The sequence below is a fragment of the Bubalus kerabau genome, chromosome 6, assembly GCF_029407905.1.
Source record: "Bubalus kerabau isolate K-KA32 ecotype Philippines breed swamp buffalo chromosome 6, PCC_UOA_SB_1v2, whole genome shotgun sequence".
Lineage (NCBI taxonomy): Eukaryota > Metazoa > Chordata > Mammalia > Artiodactyla > Bovidae > Bubalus > Bubalus kerabau.
The window spans coordinates 34,784,439-34,802,305 of NC_073629.1; the positions used below are offsets into that span (position 1 = coordinate 34,784,439).

The 17,867-nt window shown below is 39.1% G+C and overlaps 1 protein-coding gene across 2 annotated transcripts in view; it reads right to left on the minus strand.

Annotated features, from left to right (window-relative positions):
- Positions 1 to 17,867, minus strand: part of GNAI3 (G protein subunit alpha i3) — a 48,111-nt gene that overhangs the window by 7,709 nt on the left and 22,535 nt on the right. For both annotated transcript variants that reach the window (XM_055584827.1, XM_055584826.1), the window contains 4 exons: positions 9,159 to 9,201; positions 8,896 to 9,037; positions 4,514 to 4,671; positions 2,042 to 2,170 (listed from right to left, as the gene is read on the minus strand). In XM_055584827.1, the coding sequence (XP_055440802.1) occupies positions 2,042 to 2,170; positions 4,514 to 4,671; positions 8,896 to 9,037; positions 9,159 to 9,163 (434 nt within the window). In that variant the 5' untranslated portion in view covers positions 9,164 to 9,201. The remainder of the gene's footprint in view (positions 1 to 2,041; positions 2,171 to 4,513; positions 4,672 to 8,895; positions 9,038 to 9,158; positions 9,202 to 17,867) is intronic.

Genomic DNA, 17,867 nt, shown 5'->3' on the forward strand with positions numbered 1-17,867 from the left:
TTAGCTACTCTTAAGACGTATGCTTGACGACAACGATAAAATGTTTTAAGGTTAAACTCTGCCAAGCTGGTTCAGTGTGTCAGATCTACAGGGACTAGGTGTCTATTTCAAGAGAATATTTTCTATAGAGATTGAGAGAAATTTAAGACATAGTTGAATAATTTTTCAGTGTATGTTTTAAAAGAACAGTCATCTCATCTCTTCATGACCCACTTTCACTTTTGGCTGATCATACGCAGTTTTTTGAAACTTTAGTCCTGACCCCTGAAATGAGGCAATCACAAGTTGGCGCTAATACAAGGTCATATTATAAGTTTTAGAAAAGTTAACATCACATATTTCACCATGGACCTTTCAAGGGCAGACATACACTGGTACACCAATAATTTCAGTATGCTCTACCATTTCTTTCTATAAAATCCATAAAACTGGTAGAACACTGTGAAGTTCCCAAAGTGGGCTTTTCACACATATTAACATTTACAGTATCATTCACTAACATCAACATTTTATAAACATTACCTCATAACAGAGAGGCAAGTAAGCAATTACAGAATGCCTTGCATATACCAGATGCTCAATAAATGTTTGAATAAATGGATAGTGGTTTTTGCCTAGAGAGAAGAGGAAAAGGAAGAAGTGATAGTACTTCATAACAAGATATCTACATGCCAACAATAAAGTGTGTGCAGAACCTTAATTAGATCAGGCTATTAATCCTGACATAAAGAGACCAATAGGATTTACCTAACTAAAGATCAACTATGACATCAACAAGTTTCCCACACTAAATAAGTAAAGGTCATGACATATAATTATAAATGGATTACTAATCTTATAGCATATAGTCATCTCATTTTTTCGGTTTCATGACTTATAATCCATGGAGACTCTGCTATTCTTGTTAATAAATTCATCAGTACTATGATAAGCAGCTCTTCTACTCTAAAAATATTCAGCTGAACTGCTATTTTCCTCCATCAGGTTTCAAATCCATTTTGGTGTATTAAGACTTCAAGACCTCAACTAGTGTCTAGTAATAGGTAAACTCTGTATGGATTTTGCATACTGTTTTGCATACAGAATTCTATGAAGCAATTTTTTTCAAAGAAAAGAAAACTAAGAGAATCTGAGCTAGAAGTTACATCTGCATGCAATAATGCTGAATGTCACATTCTACATATAAGCATAACAAAGTAGCTAAAAAGTACATCATATATTCAAGAGGGAAAGTTTACTCCTAAGCTCAAAGGTCACAAAAGCAGAAAACAGGAACCAAAAAGACAGGTCTATTATTAACACAGAGACAAGCTGAAGCCTATTCTAGAATTACTAATGCTGATGAGAAAATCCTCTGTATTAGAATAATAGAATTTTCTCTCTCTAAAATAGTAATTGCTTATAAATCATCTTACTTTCTGCAAATTAACTCTACCCCTAGATCAATATTCCACTCTGTACATAGTATTAAGAATTAAGCTGTGCATTATACTGTGCACTAATCAGTCAAAGGCCAGGACAATATTAGCTTCATTCCATTAAACTTAAAGAGAAGTGAGATCCAGTAAGAAACGGTTGACACTGGTGAGAAAAGCATTCTATTTTAATATCAAAATGCCAGAACAAAGCCACATAAACTAAACCAAAACACTACTTTCTATCCTTTTAGTATTGTTGCTACCCTTCTAAACAACAAACATTCAATACCTGTTTTGGTGATTCCAATAAAAAAGCAGCTGAAAAGAATAAAATTAAAGATAAAATAAATTGGTAACCACATGATTACTTTTATTGATACGTAAGTTCTAATTTAATTTTGAATTCAAATTGCTCCAAATAGAAAACATATTTGACGCTATTTGGAGAAAGAATAAACACTTGGACCCATTCGCTTAAAACAGCCAAATACTAGCAGATGAATATAATTATAAATTTCTGAATCAAAGAAAGTTGCCTAGATAAATTATACCCTGATTAACAGATACTAAATAAAGGAAAGATATTTGTGTTTGGCATATCTAGAAAAAGGATAGTGACTTACTTGAAGTATAGGTCTTTGAAAGTGAAATGTGTTTCCACAATGCCTGTGGTCTTCACTCTCGTCCGCAAAACGTCTTGCTGAGTTGGAATGTAGTTGGTTTGGGATATTCTATCCAAATCATTTAGGTAACTAAGTAAGTAAAATACACATTTATTTTTACCTAATGAAGCCAACCATGTGCAGAGCAAGTCAACAGACTAAACTAGTTCCTTGCTGAAAGCAGAATCTGTACCTGTCACTAAAGTGGCAGAATAAATCAGATCTTCAGATTCTTAGAAATGATAATGAGGGAAAAAAAGGGAATCTAACACAGGACAATTAAAGTAGATTCTTTATACACTACACAAAAGTGGTATTAATTCTACGAAAATTTAACTGTGAAAGCCAATTAAAAAACATGAAAACACTATTCTTAATAAAGACTCCTGAAATTTAATACTAAATCAACTGTGCACTGCACAGTACAAAAATCCAACCAAACAAAAGCCCTCAGACATTTAAATTAATGGGTCATTTGTCTGTTTAAACATTTGCCAGGACATTAGAAATGCTGTTTGAATTATTAAAATTAAAAAGAACTACTAAGCTTAGTAAGAATGAGTATTTATTTCCTCCTGTTTTCATTCATAAAACAGAAAAGTTAAAGATTTCTTTTTAATCTAAGCCAAAAACAAATAAATACCTCCAAAGAAACTTCATTTGTTCAGTGAAATAATTTAAAAACTGCTTCAAAGCTAAATTAAATTCTTCACAATTTCAGGTCCCCCCCCCCAATTTTTTTTTAAAGAACAGCTGATACCATAGTAAGTGAATCATTACTGACCCTCTATAAAACTTAGTAGGAAATGGCAACCAACTCCAGTATTCTTGCCTGGAAAATTCCACGGATACAGGAGCCTAACAGGCTATAGTCCATGGGGCTGCAAAGAGTCAGATACGACTCAGCATGCACACACACACAAAGCTAAGTACCATCATTAATGTTAGGGAATCAGTCAAGCTTAGATCAACAATTATGAAAAAAAACACAAAACTCTATAAATCATGTGTCTTCAGGTATAGTTAGAGGATTCAGAGCTTACTGAATGCATGTTTTAAAAATTACAATCTAGCTTTGATGACTACAGAGAAAATTATAGAATCCTGACAGGAGGAGAAGGGGACGACAGAGGATGAGATGGCTGGATGGCATCACCGACTTGATGGACATGAGTTTGGGTAAACTCCGGGAGTTGGTGATGGACAGACAAGCCTGGCGTGCTGCGATTCATGGAGTCGCAAAGAGTCGGACACGACTCAGAGACTGAACTGAACTGACATGTTTCTAAAGTCAAGTTTTCATTTAAAAAATGTTTCTCAAATATCATTTAATTTCTTCTTATAACAATTTAAAGCTAGAATGATAGGAAAAGTAGAATATAATATTGGAAAAAATACCTTAATGCTTAGAAATGCCTTCATTTAGTACAGAGATGAATACAGGTAACAAGAGCACACTAAGACCCCAAAACAACATTAAGAAAAAACCCACACATTCTGAATATAGGTCTTATAAACACACTGTAAAAGAAGCAATATAGGACAACATGTAATAGCTTAACAGAAGTATTAATTACAAATTTTCTAAAACTATGTAACACTCCAGAGAATTTTCTTAACAAACAGATGCTTCAATTTTGTCCCAAGACTCAACATTCTCCTTCTATACAAAGTCTATTATTGTGATCTAGACAAAAGATTTTTAAGTGGTAACTAGTACCAGAGAAAGCCATAGTGCAGCCCAGCCAGAGAGTTGTGTGCATAAAAGGGATATCACAATTTTAACTTCTCTTGTTAGCTGGCAATCAATGTAAAGCCCTTATGCAGAGAGAACTTACTGAGTTGAAAGAAATTCAGGACTCAGCTGCAATTGATTTCTCTCCTCTCACTTATTTACTATAAATGACCACTGCTGCCGCTGCTGCTAAGTCACTTCAGTCGTGTCCGACTCTGTGCGACCCCATAGACGGCAGCCCACCAGGCTCCCCCGTCCCTGGGATTCTCCAGGCAAGAACACTGGAGTGGGTTGCCATTTCCTTCTCCAATGCAGAAAAGTGAAAAGTGAAAGTGAAGTTGCTCAGTCGTGTCCAACCCTCAGCAACGCCATGGACTGCAGCCTACCAGGCTCCTCCATCCATGGGATTTTCCAGGCAGGAGTACTGGAGTGGGGTGCCATCGCCTTCTCCAATAAATGACCACAGAGCTACTCTAATGATGCCAAGTCTCCCATTTACATTCCAAGAGGAAATATTTTTCTCCAAGCCACACAAAATGACCAATGGCTCTATAACCCTAAACTGAAACAATTTTTATAAATATATCCTACAGAATTCTAAGGGTGTCTGTTCCTATTTCCTTAAGAATAGGCACTGAACTTTCGATAGGGTCACCAAGACACTTTTTGTTTTAGTTTCACAAGGAAAAATTACTTACTATGAAGCAGAATCATTGAGCTGATATTCCCTGGATCTGCTGAAGCAAGCTTGCACCCCACCATCTCGCCATAACCGTTTAATCACTCCTGCTAATTCTGGAGTCATGACTCCTTCTTCGGCACTGCCAGCTAAAACAAACAATTGCCGGGCATCGTCCTGAGGAAAGCATTTAAGGGAGAGAGATGATTCCCTATTTCTTGAAGACTTAACAAGCGTCTCGTTAACACACACATGCAAATGGTACCACATACAATACATGGTTAACTACTTCTAAAAAGAGACATGAAAGAGACCTTTCTTGGCAGTGTAGTTTGAGAGAATTTACAATGAAGCCTGTCTCCTCCCTTCTCACCGCACTACAGTCAGAAGTGCACTCCCACTCCTCACACCACCAATCCCTGAAATGATCTCTCCTGACTGTCCTACAAATCTCCATGCTGGTCACTCATGATTTCTTTGACAGAAAAAACTGGTCTGTGAGACAGGCACATGGAATACATCCCCATTCTGTTAAAGGAAGCCTACAATAAAAAATAGAAATGAAAAGACTAGCAGATAAGAGGTAAAGTCTAAATACATCAAAGGGAGTAAAACATTAATCAAGTTTAAGGCAACATTGTTCTACCCCCCTCCCCCCGCCCCCCCACTAAATCTTAGAACAGGAAGAAGAAGAGACTGAAGCATTTACAGAGTCTGGATGTCTAGTGGGGGAAATAAATTCCTAAGGGAAAAATTCAGAGTCTCCAGGTTTCCCTGAAGTATGATAATCTTCTAAATAAGAAAGAGGAAGAAAGGTAGAAGAAGAAAAAGAAAGTACCACAAAGAGATTTGATCAAAACTTCCTGAGTCACAGGCACAGCTTTCTAAGTGGTTCTAGTTTTAAAAACTAAGACATGTGAGAGATAAAGAGGACAGAAAGGGCTGTGAGAATTGTGACTGCTTTGTCCTAACCAGCCCTGCTTGTCAGATACTTTAAAAATAAACACAGATCTCATGGGATAATTTCCCTGCCTTGAATCTCATTATTTATCTGTCTCAGGAGATTTTTAATTAACTGTAAGAATGCAACTGCTAAACAAATTCATAAAGAAGTAGTAAAGGGGGAAGGGGAGCAATCAACTATATTACAAGTAGTCAGGTAATATTCTTCTTTTGCGATTCTTTTCAGTATTTTTCCCAGTAGTATTTGAGACCCATCCCTCTTTAACAAACTTTATCTAGTATCTGTATTCCCCTCCTCTATTTTCAGAGATAATAATTTTATAAAAATGGAACGAATGAGAAAAGCTCAAAAATTACACAAACTGGCAATGTACTCAACAGTGGGCATGTCCTTCTACATATGTGGTATAAACCCATGGACTGTAGCCTACCAGGCTCCTCTGTCCATGGGATTTTCCAGGCAAGAATACTGGAGTGGGTTGCCATTTCCTTCTCCAGGGGATCTTTCTGACCCAAGGATTGAACCTGGGTCTCCCGCACTGCAGGCAGATGCTTTACTGTCTGAGCCACCAAGGAAGTTATATATGGTATATTGCCTTATTTAACATTTAAAGATTTTATAGGGACGTCCCTGGTGGCTCAGTGGTAAAGCATCTGCCTGCTAATGCAGGAGACACAGGTTTGATTCCTAATCAAGGAAGACTTCACATGCTGCCAGAGCAACTAAGCCCTTATGCCACAACTACTGAGCCTGTGCTCTAGAGCCTGGGAGCCACAACTACTGAAGCCCACGCCCCTAGAGCCCGTGCACCACAACAGAACCACAGCAGGGAGAAGCCCATCACCACAACTAGAGCACCCCTCACCCACAGCAACCAGAGAAATGCCTACGCAGCAACAAAGACCCAGCACAGCCAAAAATAAAACGACGTTTTTTTTTTTAATTAAAAAAAGTTAAAAAAAAAATAAAGACTTTATAGTCCCTTGGTTCTGAAATTTGACCTATACTCATGTAAGTATTCAAAAACCTCAATAAGTATTAGTTTTTTAAAATATGATTCTAATTTTAGAAACTTTAAAACAGAGATACTGCTACATATTTTTGCTGTCTTGACTTTGTTAAGCTTTAGGAGAAAACATCTTTCCCTTAAGCCCTTCCAGAGACCTACTCCTGCTTGTCCACAATAAATCCTCTTTTACAGGTCCATAAAGAGGCCCCTCTTTTCAGTGATCATCATACCTCCACCTATAAAGCAAATATGAAAAAGCAACCTATCCCACACCAGTTCTATGCTTTTCCATTCTCTCCCCTACCAACTACAAAAAACTAGCAAAAGATAAGTGAGGAGCTATAAATATAAATCCTTACATATGAAAGGAAAAAAAAGAGAAACTTCAAAAAATTATATAGGGTTGTAGATTATGATGAGTAGATGCTGGAGGGCTAGGTGATTCAGCAGGCATGAGAGGAATTAACAATGTCAACTGCTTCTGGTGACACAGGAGTGTTAGGACCTGGAAATTAATGGTACTGATTTGATCAAAAAAGAAATGAAAGGAAGAGGGATAGTATCGTGTGAATGTTTGTATCCCCCTCAAATTTCTATGTTGAAATCCTAATCTCCAAGGGATAGTTTTAGGAGGTAGGCCCTCTGGGAGATGCTTAGGTCATCAGGGTGGCACCCTCAGGAATGGGTGAATGCCCTTATAAAAGAGACTCCAGAGATCCCTTCCCCTCCTGCCTAGTGAGAATGCAGCAAGAAGTCTGCAACCTGGAAGAGAGCTCTAACCAGACCATGCTGGCACCCAGTTCTCAGGCTTCCAGCCTTCAGAAGTATGAGGAACAAATTTCAGTTATTTATAAGCTACTCAATCTGTGGCATTTTATTATAGCAGCCTGAACATTCTAAGACAGAATGTCAACTGCATCTGGTGACAAAGGAATGATGGGACCCAAAGATTAATAACAACTAATTTGACAGAGGAAAGAAAGGAAGGGAGCAGGAATGGCCAGGATAGAAAGGAGGTCAGATAGAGAGTGCGAAATAAAAAAGGAGGAAACTAAGAAAGTAAGTAAATAACTGAGACGGAGAAAAAGCCAACAAAGAGAGGGAAGAGAGTATTACTAACCAGTTACTGGATACAGCAAATATGACAGAGAAACAGAGTTGGGTGATAAGAAGGAATGAGAAAAGAGAGGAAGAAAGTAAGAAAACGAGAAAGAACTGGTAGATGGTGTGGGGAAGAAGAAGACAGGCTGGTGAGAGAAAGGATAGAAAGGAATAAGACAAAAATAAAGACTTCATTTATTCTTGTCTCAGCTACCACATTTTTCCTGCTCAGAGGGTTAGAAAAACAGTCCCTAATTTCTGTGATATGGAATTTCTACAAAAACGTCAAAGTCATGCCCCACGCATTCCTCTTCACTTTTTCTTTTGCTCTCTTCTCTCCAATCATTTTACAATCCTTATTACAGCTTCCCTTCCTTCATGGCACCTCTAGACTTCCTAGTCTAACATTATCAATTATAACCATCCTTTTACTATGATTCCCTCCAATACTTTTCCCACTTATTTACTGAATATTAATTTGCATTTGAAAAGTTGACAGTTGCTTAGAAGAGTTCCTAAGCTACTTTACAGACATAGAGGCTTTGCCTTTCCAGGCAGTCTCCCAAAGTCACTTCCTTTTATTGACCATAGCACCTAAGTATGACAATGAACACAGCTGATGACTCCCTTAGTTTTAGGAAAGCATTCTATACATTCCCAGCCTTCTCTTGAAATTTAGCTAATGATGATATAAAAAATCCTGCAACTTCATTTTGGCCCTCTCCCACTGTATCAAATATCTTAATTTACAAACTACACTTTCAGGGCCCAATAAGCATTATAATCAATCAACACAACTTCTGAATATCTGGCATTTCAAAAATTATACTAGGACATGGTAAAACTCAATTCTATAACCTATAGTACAGTGTAGTATAAGGATACAGTATTCTTGAATACCGGAAAATTGTCTCTAAAATTGAGACTAGGTGCTCATGTCCTTATCAAGTTTATCCCAGAGACTGATATTTGTTTTTAATCTCTACACCTCAGAAAGCAGAGCTACTTATCATGACAACGTCTTTGAGATCATTTTAATTTATTATCATTTACTACTACAAACGTCAACAGTGCTGTAAAAGCAGCAAGTAAATAAAAGTTACCACAAAAACCTACAGTATATCCACAGAATCTGATTTCCTAGATTTATATTTGTGGCAGTAATCAAATATCTCTTAAAGTAGATTGTTAACACATCTCAAATGAGCAGAGACAGTACTTTGCTACATCTTGTCACTTAAATTTATTTCCCTAAAACATGAAGCAGATTTTGCTTAACTGCATCTACTGAAAAAGGGCAAGTAAAGAGGAAATGAGAAACACTTACTGCTCTGGTAGCTTCCCCAAAGTCAATCTTTAGCCGTCCCATGGCTCTTATGATTGCGATGATGGACTGTATAGTATTGCTGTAGACAACAACTTTATATTGTTTACATTCTTCCTCTGAATAGCCATCTTCATGAATGATTCTTTAAAAAAAAGAAAACCACAAATCATTACCATGAAACTAAAATGAAAGACACTATGGACTTGTACACATTTTGAGGAAATGTATCGAACAGTTTTACAAAAGACCATGTTCCAACTTACTTCATCTGTTTCACAATAGTGCTTTTGCCAGATTCTCCAGCACCTGAAAGAAAAGAAAACCAGACTTTGAATTCATCTGTAATCCAGCTCAAAAGTATGAAGTCACATGAGTGATAATTTTAGATTAACAGAAACCACAGGTCCCAGGGAAAACTTTGATGAGGTTTTTCTATCAGGAAAAACTACAAAGCTTCTCCATTAGAGATTTCACACACACACACACACACACACACACACACACACAGATATATATTTTTTACTTTCTTCAGCAACCAAATATAATTCATTGAAAGTGTCCCAGTGCCATCTTGATATAACGTGTGTAAAGCAGGCACTCTAAAGGAGATATGGCAACATAAACACCTCTACAAACTCATCATCTACATGAAACATCGTGCATGATACAGGTACTGAATACAGGCAAAAAGGAAATGATTATTTTTTGGCTTATTCACGTTCACTAATTCCTCTGTCTATATCCATGAACCTGAGAAGAAACTTCCATCTTAACAAATCCAATGGTCAATTCTAGGCCATGACTAAAGAGTTCAAAACAGAAGCAGAGGGGGCGTTGTCTCTACCACCTTTCCACTGTATATTCCCTCAAAATCACATTTCCCTCCTCAGCCACCTGGAATCACTTTTATCAGATGGGGCCCCTGAATGCCTTGATATTCCACCTGCACCTCCCTAGTGAACTCTCTCTTACTTCCCAAGATGCCTATCTGACACCACCTCCTCTCTCTCAAACTTTACAAACCCCTTCCCACTCTGACTCAGTTAATGATTCTGCTTCCTTCTTATGGGAAAAAGTAAAGCACTCCGAAAAAATTATCTCATTTTCCTATAACCAAACCCTTCAATCTATCTCAGTTCAGTTCAGTTCAGTTCAGTGGCTCAGTTATGTCCAACTCTTTGTGACACCATGGACTGCAGCACACCAGGCTTCCCTGTCCATCAACTCCCAGAGCTTGCTCAAACTCAAGTCCATCGAGTTGGTGATGCCATCCAACCATTTCATCCTCTGTGGTCCCCTTCTCTTCCTGCCTTCAATCTTTCCCAGCATCAGGGTTTTTTCAAATGAATCAGTTCTTCCCATCAAGTGGCCAAAGTATTAGAGTTTCAGCTTTGGCATCAATCCTTCCAAAGAATATTCAGGACTGATTTCCTTTAGGATGGACTGTTTGGATCTCCTGGCAGGTCAAGGTACTCTCAAGAGTCTTCTTCAACACCACAGTTCAAAAGCACCAATTCTTCAGTGCTCAGCTTTCTTTGTAGTCCAATTCTCACATCCATACATGACTACTGGAAAAACCATAGCTTTGACTAGACAGACCTTTGTTGGCAAAGTAATGTTTCTGCTTTTTAATATGCTGTCTATGTTGGTCATAGCTTTTCTTCCAAGGAGAAAGCGCCTTTTAATTTCGTGGCTGCACTTACCATCTGCACTGATTTTGGAGCCCCCCAAAATAAAGTCTGCCACTGTTTCCATTGTTTCCCCGTCTATTTGCCATGACATGATGGGACCAGATGCCATGATCTTAGTTTTATGAATGTTGAGTTTTAAACCAACTTTTTACTCTCCTCTTTCACTTTCATCAAGAGGCTCTTTAGTTCTTCTTCGCTTTCTGCCATAAGGGTGGTGTCATCTGCCTATCTGAGGTTATTGATATTTCTCCAGGCAATCCTGACTCCAACTTGTGCTTCATCCAGCCCAGCATTTCTCATGATGTACTCTGCATGTAAGTTAAATAAGCAGGGTGACAATATACAGCCTTGACGTACTCCTTTTCCTATTTGGAACCAGTCTGTTGTTCCATGTCCAGTTCTAACTGTTGCTTCTTGTCCCACATACAGATTTCTCAGGAGGGAGGTCAGGTGGTCTGGTAAACCCATCTCTTGAAGAAGTTTCCACAGTTTGTTTTGATCCACACAAAGGCTTTGGTGTAGTCAATAAAGCAAAAGTAGATGTTTCTCTGGAATGCTCTTGCTTTTTCGATGATGCGGTTTGATGTATGGCAATTTGAACTCTGGTTCCTCTGCCTTTTCTAAATCCAGCTTGAACATCAGGAAGTTCACGGTTCACATACTGTTGAAACCTCCTGGCTTGGAGAATTTTGAGCAGTACTTTGCTAGTGTGTGAGATGAGTAAGGTTGTGCGGTAGTTTGAGCATTCTTTGGCATTGCCTTTCTATGGGATTGGAATGAAAACTGACCTTTCCCAGTCCTATGGCCACTGCTGAGTTTTCCAAATTTGTTGGCATATTGAGTGCAGCACTTTCATAGCCTCATCTTTTAGGATTTGAAATAGCTCAACTGGAATTCCATCACCTCCACTAGCTTTGTTCATAGTGATGCTTTCTAAGGCCCACTTGACTTCACATTTCAGGATGTATGTGAAGAATGTATGGCTCTAGGTGAGTGATCACACCACCGTGGTTATCTGGGTCATGAACATCTTTTCATATAGTTCTTCTGGGTTGGGAAGATCCCCTGGAGAAGGCAATGGCACCCTACTCCAGTACTCTTGCCTGGAGAATCCCATGGACAGAGGAGCCTGGTGGGCTACAGTCCACAGGGTCGCAAAGAGTCGGACACGACTGAGCGACTTCACTTTCACTTTTCTGTGTATTCTTGCCACCTCGTCTATCTGCACCTCCATTAATCTTCTCTACCTTCACCAGTGGATGAACTATCTTAAGACTAACCCCTCCAACTTTGCACTTATCCACCTTATTTTACCTACTCAAGCTCTTGGCTGCTACAATTAGTCCATGTCACTCAAACATCACTGTGTTTTCTCTACCCACTAGTTCACTCTCATCAGTATACAAACTTGGTATTTGACCTTCTATCTTATAATCAATACAAACACACCCCATGCATGCATGCGTACTAAGTCACTTCAGCCGCGTCTAACTCTTGGCGATCCCATGGACTGTAGTCCACTAGGCTCCTCTGTCCATGGGATTCTCCAGGCAAGAATACTGGAATGAGTTGCCATGCCCTCTTCCAGGGGATCTTTCTCACCCAGGGATCCATGTCTTCTGCATTGGCAGGCAGGTTCTTTACCACTACTGCCACCTGGGAAGTCCCTCAAACACATCCCACTTTCTACCTTTTCTTGACTCCACAAATCTTTCTCTAGCTACCACTTCATTTTCTCTCTTCCTCTCATTCCCAAACCCCTCTATGTTGTCTCTCTCTCTCTATATATATATATATACACATGTTGTCCAGTTCTGTACCCCTAATTCTCCTTAACCTATTCCAATCAGGTGTTTATGCACTACTCAACTGAAACTACTTCTCAATGTCTTCAGTAACTTCCATCTTAACAAATCCAATGGTCAATTCTCAGTCCTCATCTTACTCAAACCCTCAAAAGCGGAATTTGTCCAAGTTGATGACTCTTCCTGAAATATTTTCTTCACTAGGCAGCTACTAGAACCCACACCCTACTGGTCTGACTCCTACCCCACACCTTCTCAGTGTCTTCCGTCCTGTCTCTGAATTCTAAAGGTTGTATTGCTTCAGGGCTCCTTTCCTGGATGGTTTCTCTACCTACATTCACTTTCTAGGCCATCGCATCTAACCTCCTAGTTTTAAACACCATTCATAAATTGCTAACAGTTAACATCCACTGGGGAGAAGGCAATGGCACCCCACTCCAGTGCTCTTGCCTGGAGAATCCCATGGACGGAGGAGCCTGGTGCGCTGCAGTCCATGGGGTCGCTAGGAGTCGGAGACGACTGAGCGACTTCACTTTCACTTTTCACTTTCATGGTTGGAGAGGGAAATGGCAACCCACTCCAGTGTTCTTGCCTGGAGAGTCCCAGGGACGGGGGAGCCTGTGGGCTGCCGTCTATGGGGTCGCACAGAGTCAAACACAACTGACGCAACTTAGCAGCAGCAGCAGCAACATCCACTGAATACATGCTAGACACTGTTCAAACACTCTGCTTGTGTTAACTTATTTAACCCTCACAATAACCCAGTGACGTACATATTATTACTCTCTCCATTTTATAGAGATGTCAAATTCACTTGTCCACCATTACATAGTGAATGCCAAAGTTGAAAACTGCATTTACACAGGATGGTTCCAAACTTCTTGTACACTGCCTCTTTGCTAATGATTCTCAATCTCTAATCTAAATCCTGGCTTCTAACCTGGACTCCAGGGTCATAAATGTAAATCTCTTACCTGATAATCTCATATTTCTAGTAGACATCTCACAGTGTCCAAAATGAGTTACTGCTTCCCCACCCTTATCCTCAAACCAACCTTGCTCTACCACGTCTTCTCTTCTCAGTAAATGACATCAGCATTTACCCACCGGCTCAGGCCAAAACTGGTGACATGCAGCTAATATACAGATGGACTGTGGGTGCCAGGACAGATATGTGTACTGAATTGGCAGAGCTTAACTTTTAAAAATAAATATAAATATACAGCTCTAACAGTTTCTTCTTGCACCACAATGGATGGTCATGAGCATACTGGAAATCACAGACCTAGTCACTGCAAAAGACTCCAAATGGTCGAATGCTTCAGATCTCACCTTTCCTATGGTCAGTTTTCCACTCAGTAGCGTGAATGAATTTTGTAAAATGTAAATCAGACCTTGTCACAACTCTGTCCACAAACTCTCCTATATTGTCCAATTACACTCAAAATAAAATTCACGGGCAATAAGGCCCAATATGCTCCAGCCCCTGCCTGCTCCTTCACCCTCAATTTCTATTATTCTACACTTTGTTTTCTGCACTTGTCAGACCAGCTTTCTTGCTTTTCCTCCAACATACCAAACTGGTTCTCAATGAGCTAGATCCTGACTCATGATTTTCACATTTACCATTCCTTCTGCCTGGAATAAATTTTTGCAAAATCTTCTGCATCCAGGTTTCTGCTTCCCTCAAAACAGCCTTCCCCAACTAATCTATCAAAACAGCCCCCACTTGATCACATTCTCTCCCTTTACTCTGTTATATTTTACAAACTACCAATCACTTCTTCACATTATTTATTTGTTCATTTCCTGTCTTCTCCACAAAATATAAGCTCCATAAATGTTTACTCATCCTTGTATTCCCAGGGTCTAGAACTGCGCTTGATATAAATCGGTTACATAGGTAAGCAACGTTGAACAGATGAATAACTTTTGTTTTAAAAGCATAATCCTTTATAATACATTGTTAATATTTCTCAACTTTATCAACCAAAACTGGTTAAAATAACATTCAAATCATTTTAAAATTTCAGATATCTACATTTTTACAGAATCAAAAAGAACATTTATATATGGTTTTATCTCTGTTCTTACCACTTAATTGACAATCAGGGGTGGTACTAAAATAGTAACAATCAAGTAGCACACAAAGAACTTTCTTATGGTAGTGAAGAAACTGAAGCTGAACGGTTCTATGAAGACCTCACCTACAAGATCTTCTAGAACTATCACCCAAAAAAGATGTCCTTTTCATTATAGGAGGCTGAAATGCAAAAATCGGAAGTCAAGACATACCTGGAGTAACAGGCAAATTTGGCCTTGGATTACAAAATTAAGCAGGGCAAAGGCTAACAGAGTTTTGCCAAGAGAATACACTCATCATAGCAAACATCCTCTTCCAACAACACAAGAGAAGACTCTACACATGGACATCACCAGATGGCCAATACTGAAATCAGGTTGATTATATTCTTTGCAGCCAAAAATGGAGAGGCAAAACAAGACTGGGAGCTGACTGTGGCTCAGATCATGAGCTCCTTATTGTGAAATTCAGACATAAATTGAAGAAAGTAGAGAAAACCACTAGACCATTCAGTTATGACCTAAATCAAATCCCTTTTGATTATACAGTGGAAGTGACAAATAGATTTAAGGGACTAGATCTGATAGAGTGCCTGAAGAACTATGGACAGAGGTTCTGACACTGTGCAGGAGGCAGTAATCAAGACCATCCCCAAGAAAAAGAAATCCAAAAAGGCAAAATGGTTGTCTGAGGAGTCCTCACAAGTAGCTGTGAAAAGAGGAGAAGCAAAAGGCGAAGGAGAAAAGGAAAGATATACCCATCTAAATGCAGAGTTCCAAGGAACAGCAAGGAGAGATGAGAAAGCCTCCCTCGGTGATCAATGCAAAGAAACTGAGGAAAACAATAGAAAGGGAAAGACTAGAGATCTCTTCAAGAAAATCAGAGATACCAAGATAACATTTCATGCAAAGATGGGCACAATAAAGGACAGAAATGGTATGTACCTAACAGAAGCAGAAGATATTAACAAGAGGTGGCAAGAATACACAGAAGACCTATACAAAAAGATCTTCATGACCCAGATAACCACGGTGGTGTGATCACTCACCTAGAGCCAGACATCCTGGAATGTGAAGTCAAGTGGGCCTTAGAAAGCATCACTATGAACAAAGCTAGTGGAGGTGATGGAATTCCAGTTGAGCTATTTCAAATCCTAAAAGATGAGGCTATGAAAGTGCTGCACTCAATATGCCAGCAATTTTGGAAAACTCAGCAGTGGCCATAGGACTGGAAAAGGTCAGTTTTCATTCCAATCCCATAGAAAGGCAATGCCAAAGAATGCTCAAACTACCGCACAACCTTACTCATCTCACACACTAGCAAAGTACTGCTCAAAATTCTCCAAGCCAGGAGGTTTCAACAGTATGTGAACCGTGAACTTCCTGATGTTCAAGCTGGATTTAGAAAAGGCAGAGGAACCAGAGTTCAAATTGCCATACATCAAACTGCATCATCGAAAAAGCAAGAGCATTCCAGAGAAACATCTACTTTTGCTTTATTGACTACGCCAAAGCCTCTGGCTGTTATGGATCAAAACAAACTGTGGAAACTTCTTCAAGAGATGGGAATACCAGACGACCTGACATCCCTCCTGAAAAATCTGTATGTGGGACAAGAAGCAACAGTTAGAACTGGACATGGAACAGCAGACTGGTTCCAAATTGGGAAAGTAGTACATCAAGGCTGTATATTGTCACCCTGCTTATTTAACTTACATGCAGAGTACATCATGAGAAATGCTGGGCTGGATGAAGCACAAGTTGGAGTCAGGATTGCCTGGAGAAATATCAATAACCTCAGATAGGCAGATGACACCACCCTTATGGCAGAAAGCGAAGAAGAACTAAAGAGCCTCTTGATGAAAGTGAAAGAGGAGAGTAAAAAGTTGGCTTAAAGCTCAACATTCAGAAAACTAAGATCATGGCATCTGGTCCCATCATGTCATGGCAAATAGACGGGGAAACAATGGAAACAGTGGCAGACTTTATTTTGGGGGGCTCCAAAATCAGTGCAGATGGTAAGTGCAGCCACGAAATTAAAAGGCGCTTTCTCCTTGGAAGAAAAGCTATGACCAACATAGACAGTATATTAAAAAGCAGAAACATTACTTTGCCAACAAAGGTCTGTCTAGTCAAAGCTATGGTTTTTCCAGTAGTCATGTATGGATGTGAGAGTTGAAATATACAAAGAAGGCTGAGCACTGAAGAATTGGTGCTTTTGAACTGTGGTGTTGAAGAAGACTCTTGAGAGTACCTTGACCTGCCAGGAGATCCAAACAGTCCATCCTAAAGGAAATCAGTCCTGAATATTCCTTGGAAGGACTGATGCTGAAGCTGAAACTCCAATACTTTGGCCACTTGATGGGAAGAACTGATTCATTTGAAAAAACCCTGATGCTGGCAAACATTGAAGGCAGGAAGAATAGGGGATGAAAAAGGATGAAATGGTTGGATATCATCACCAACTCGATGGACATGAGTTTGAGTAGGCCCCAGGAGTTGGGTGATGTAAAGGGAAGCCTGGCATGCTGCATGCAGTCCATGGGATCACAGAGTCGGACACGACTGAGCAACTGAACTGAACTGAACAGCAGTGTTGGAAAGAAGTCATTTTGCCCATGCATATCTAAAAAAACCTTAATGATTTCATTCTGAGGAAGAGAATACAAAAGCATACCAGTTACATTTTATACAGTCTCAGACACACAATTCCTAGATTATCCTATGTTAGCAACAACTACAAAACTATGAAAAGCAGCGATTAATGAAGTAATGTGTACCATTCTATATAATGAAAACAGCATTTCAATCACTGATGTTGGATTATTTTGAGTGAAATAAGTTTATTAATCTCAGAATCAATTTCTACTCATCCCACTAAGTTCTACTCTATGAAGGTGCTGATTTTTTTTAAATGTTGCTCTCTTTCATGTTTTTCCAAAGCTACTCATAAAATGTCAGTTTGTCTTCTCTTTATCATATAACATTATCACACAAGATACAGGTTTTTACCAGGCATCTAGTTCTATTTCTTAAAAGAAAGCACCTCTTACCACAGAACTAAACACAGGATCTGTTTCAGTGGGCATTCCATGGCATTTCATACAAGAAAAGAAAAGAATCACTTTATACCAAGTCTTTGACCCATTCAGTCTCTAGATCACTATGAAAAGCACCACCATCTTAACTTTCTTCCAAGTACGAAATCTAAGAGTCATCTGGAAGCCACTCACCCTTCTCTCTTTACATCAGGCTGTAACAAAATCTTCTTATGCATTTCTCAGATTATTCCTTTCTATTCTTCACATGTCTGAGCCTGACATTACATCTATTGTATGTTACTGCTATAATTTTCTCAAACTTCTAGCTTAAGGCCCCTCTTCCTTCCTGTCAT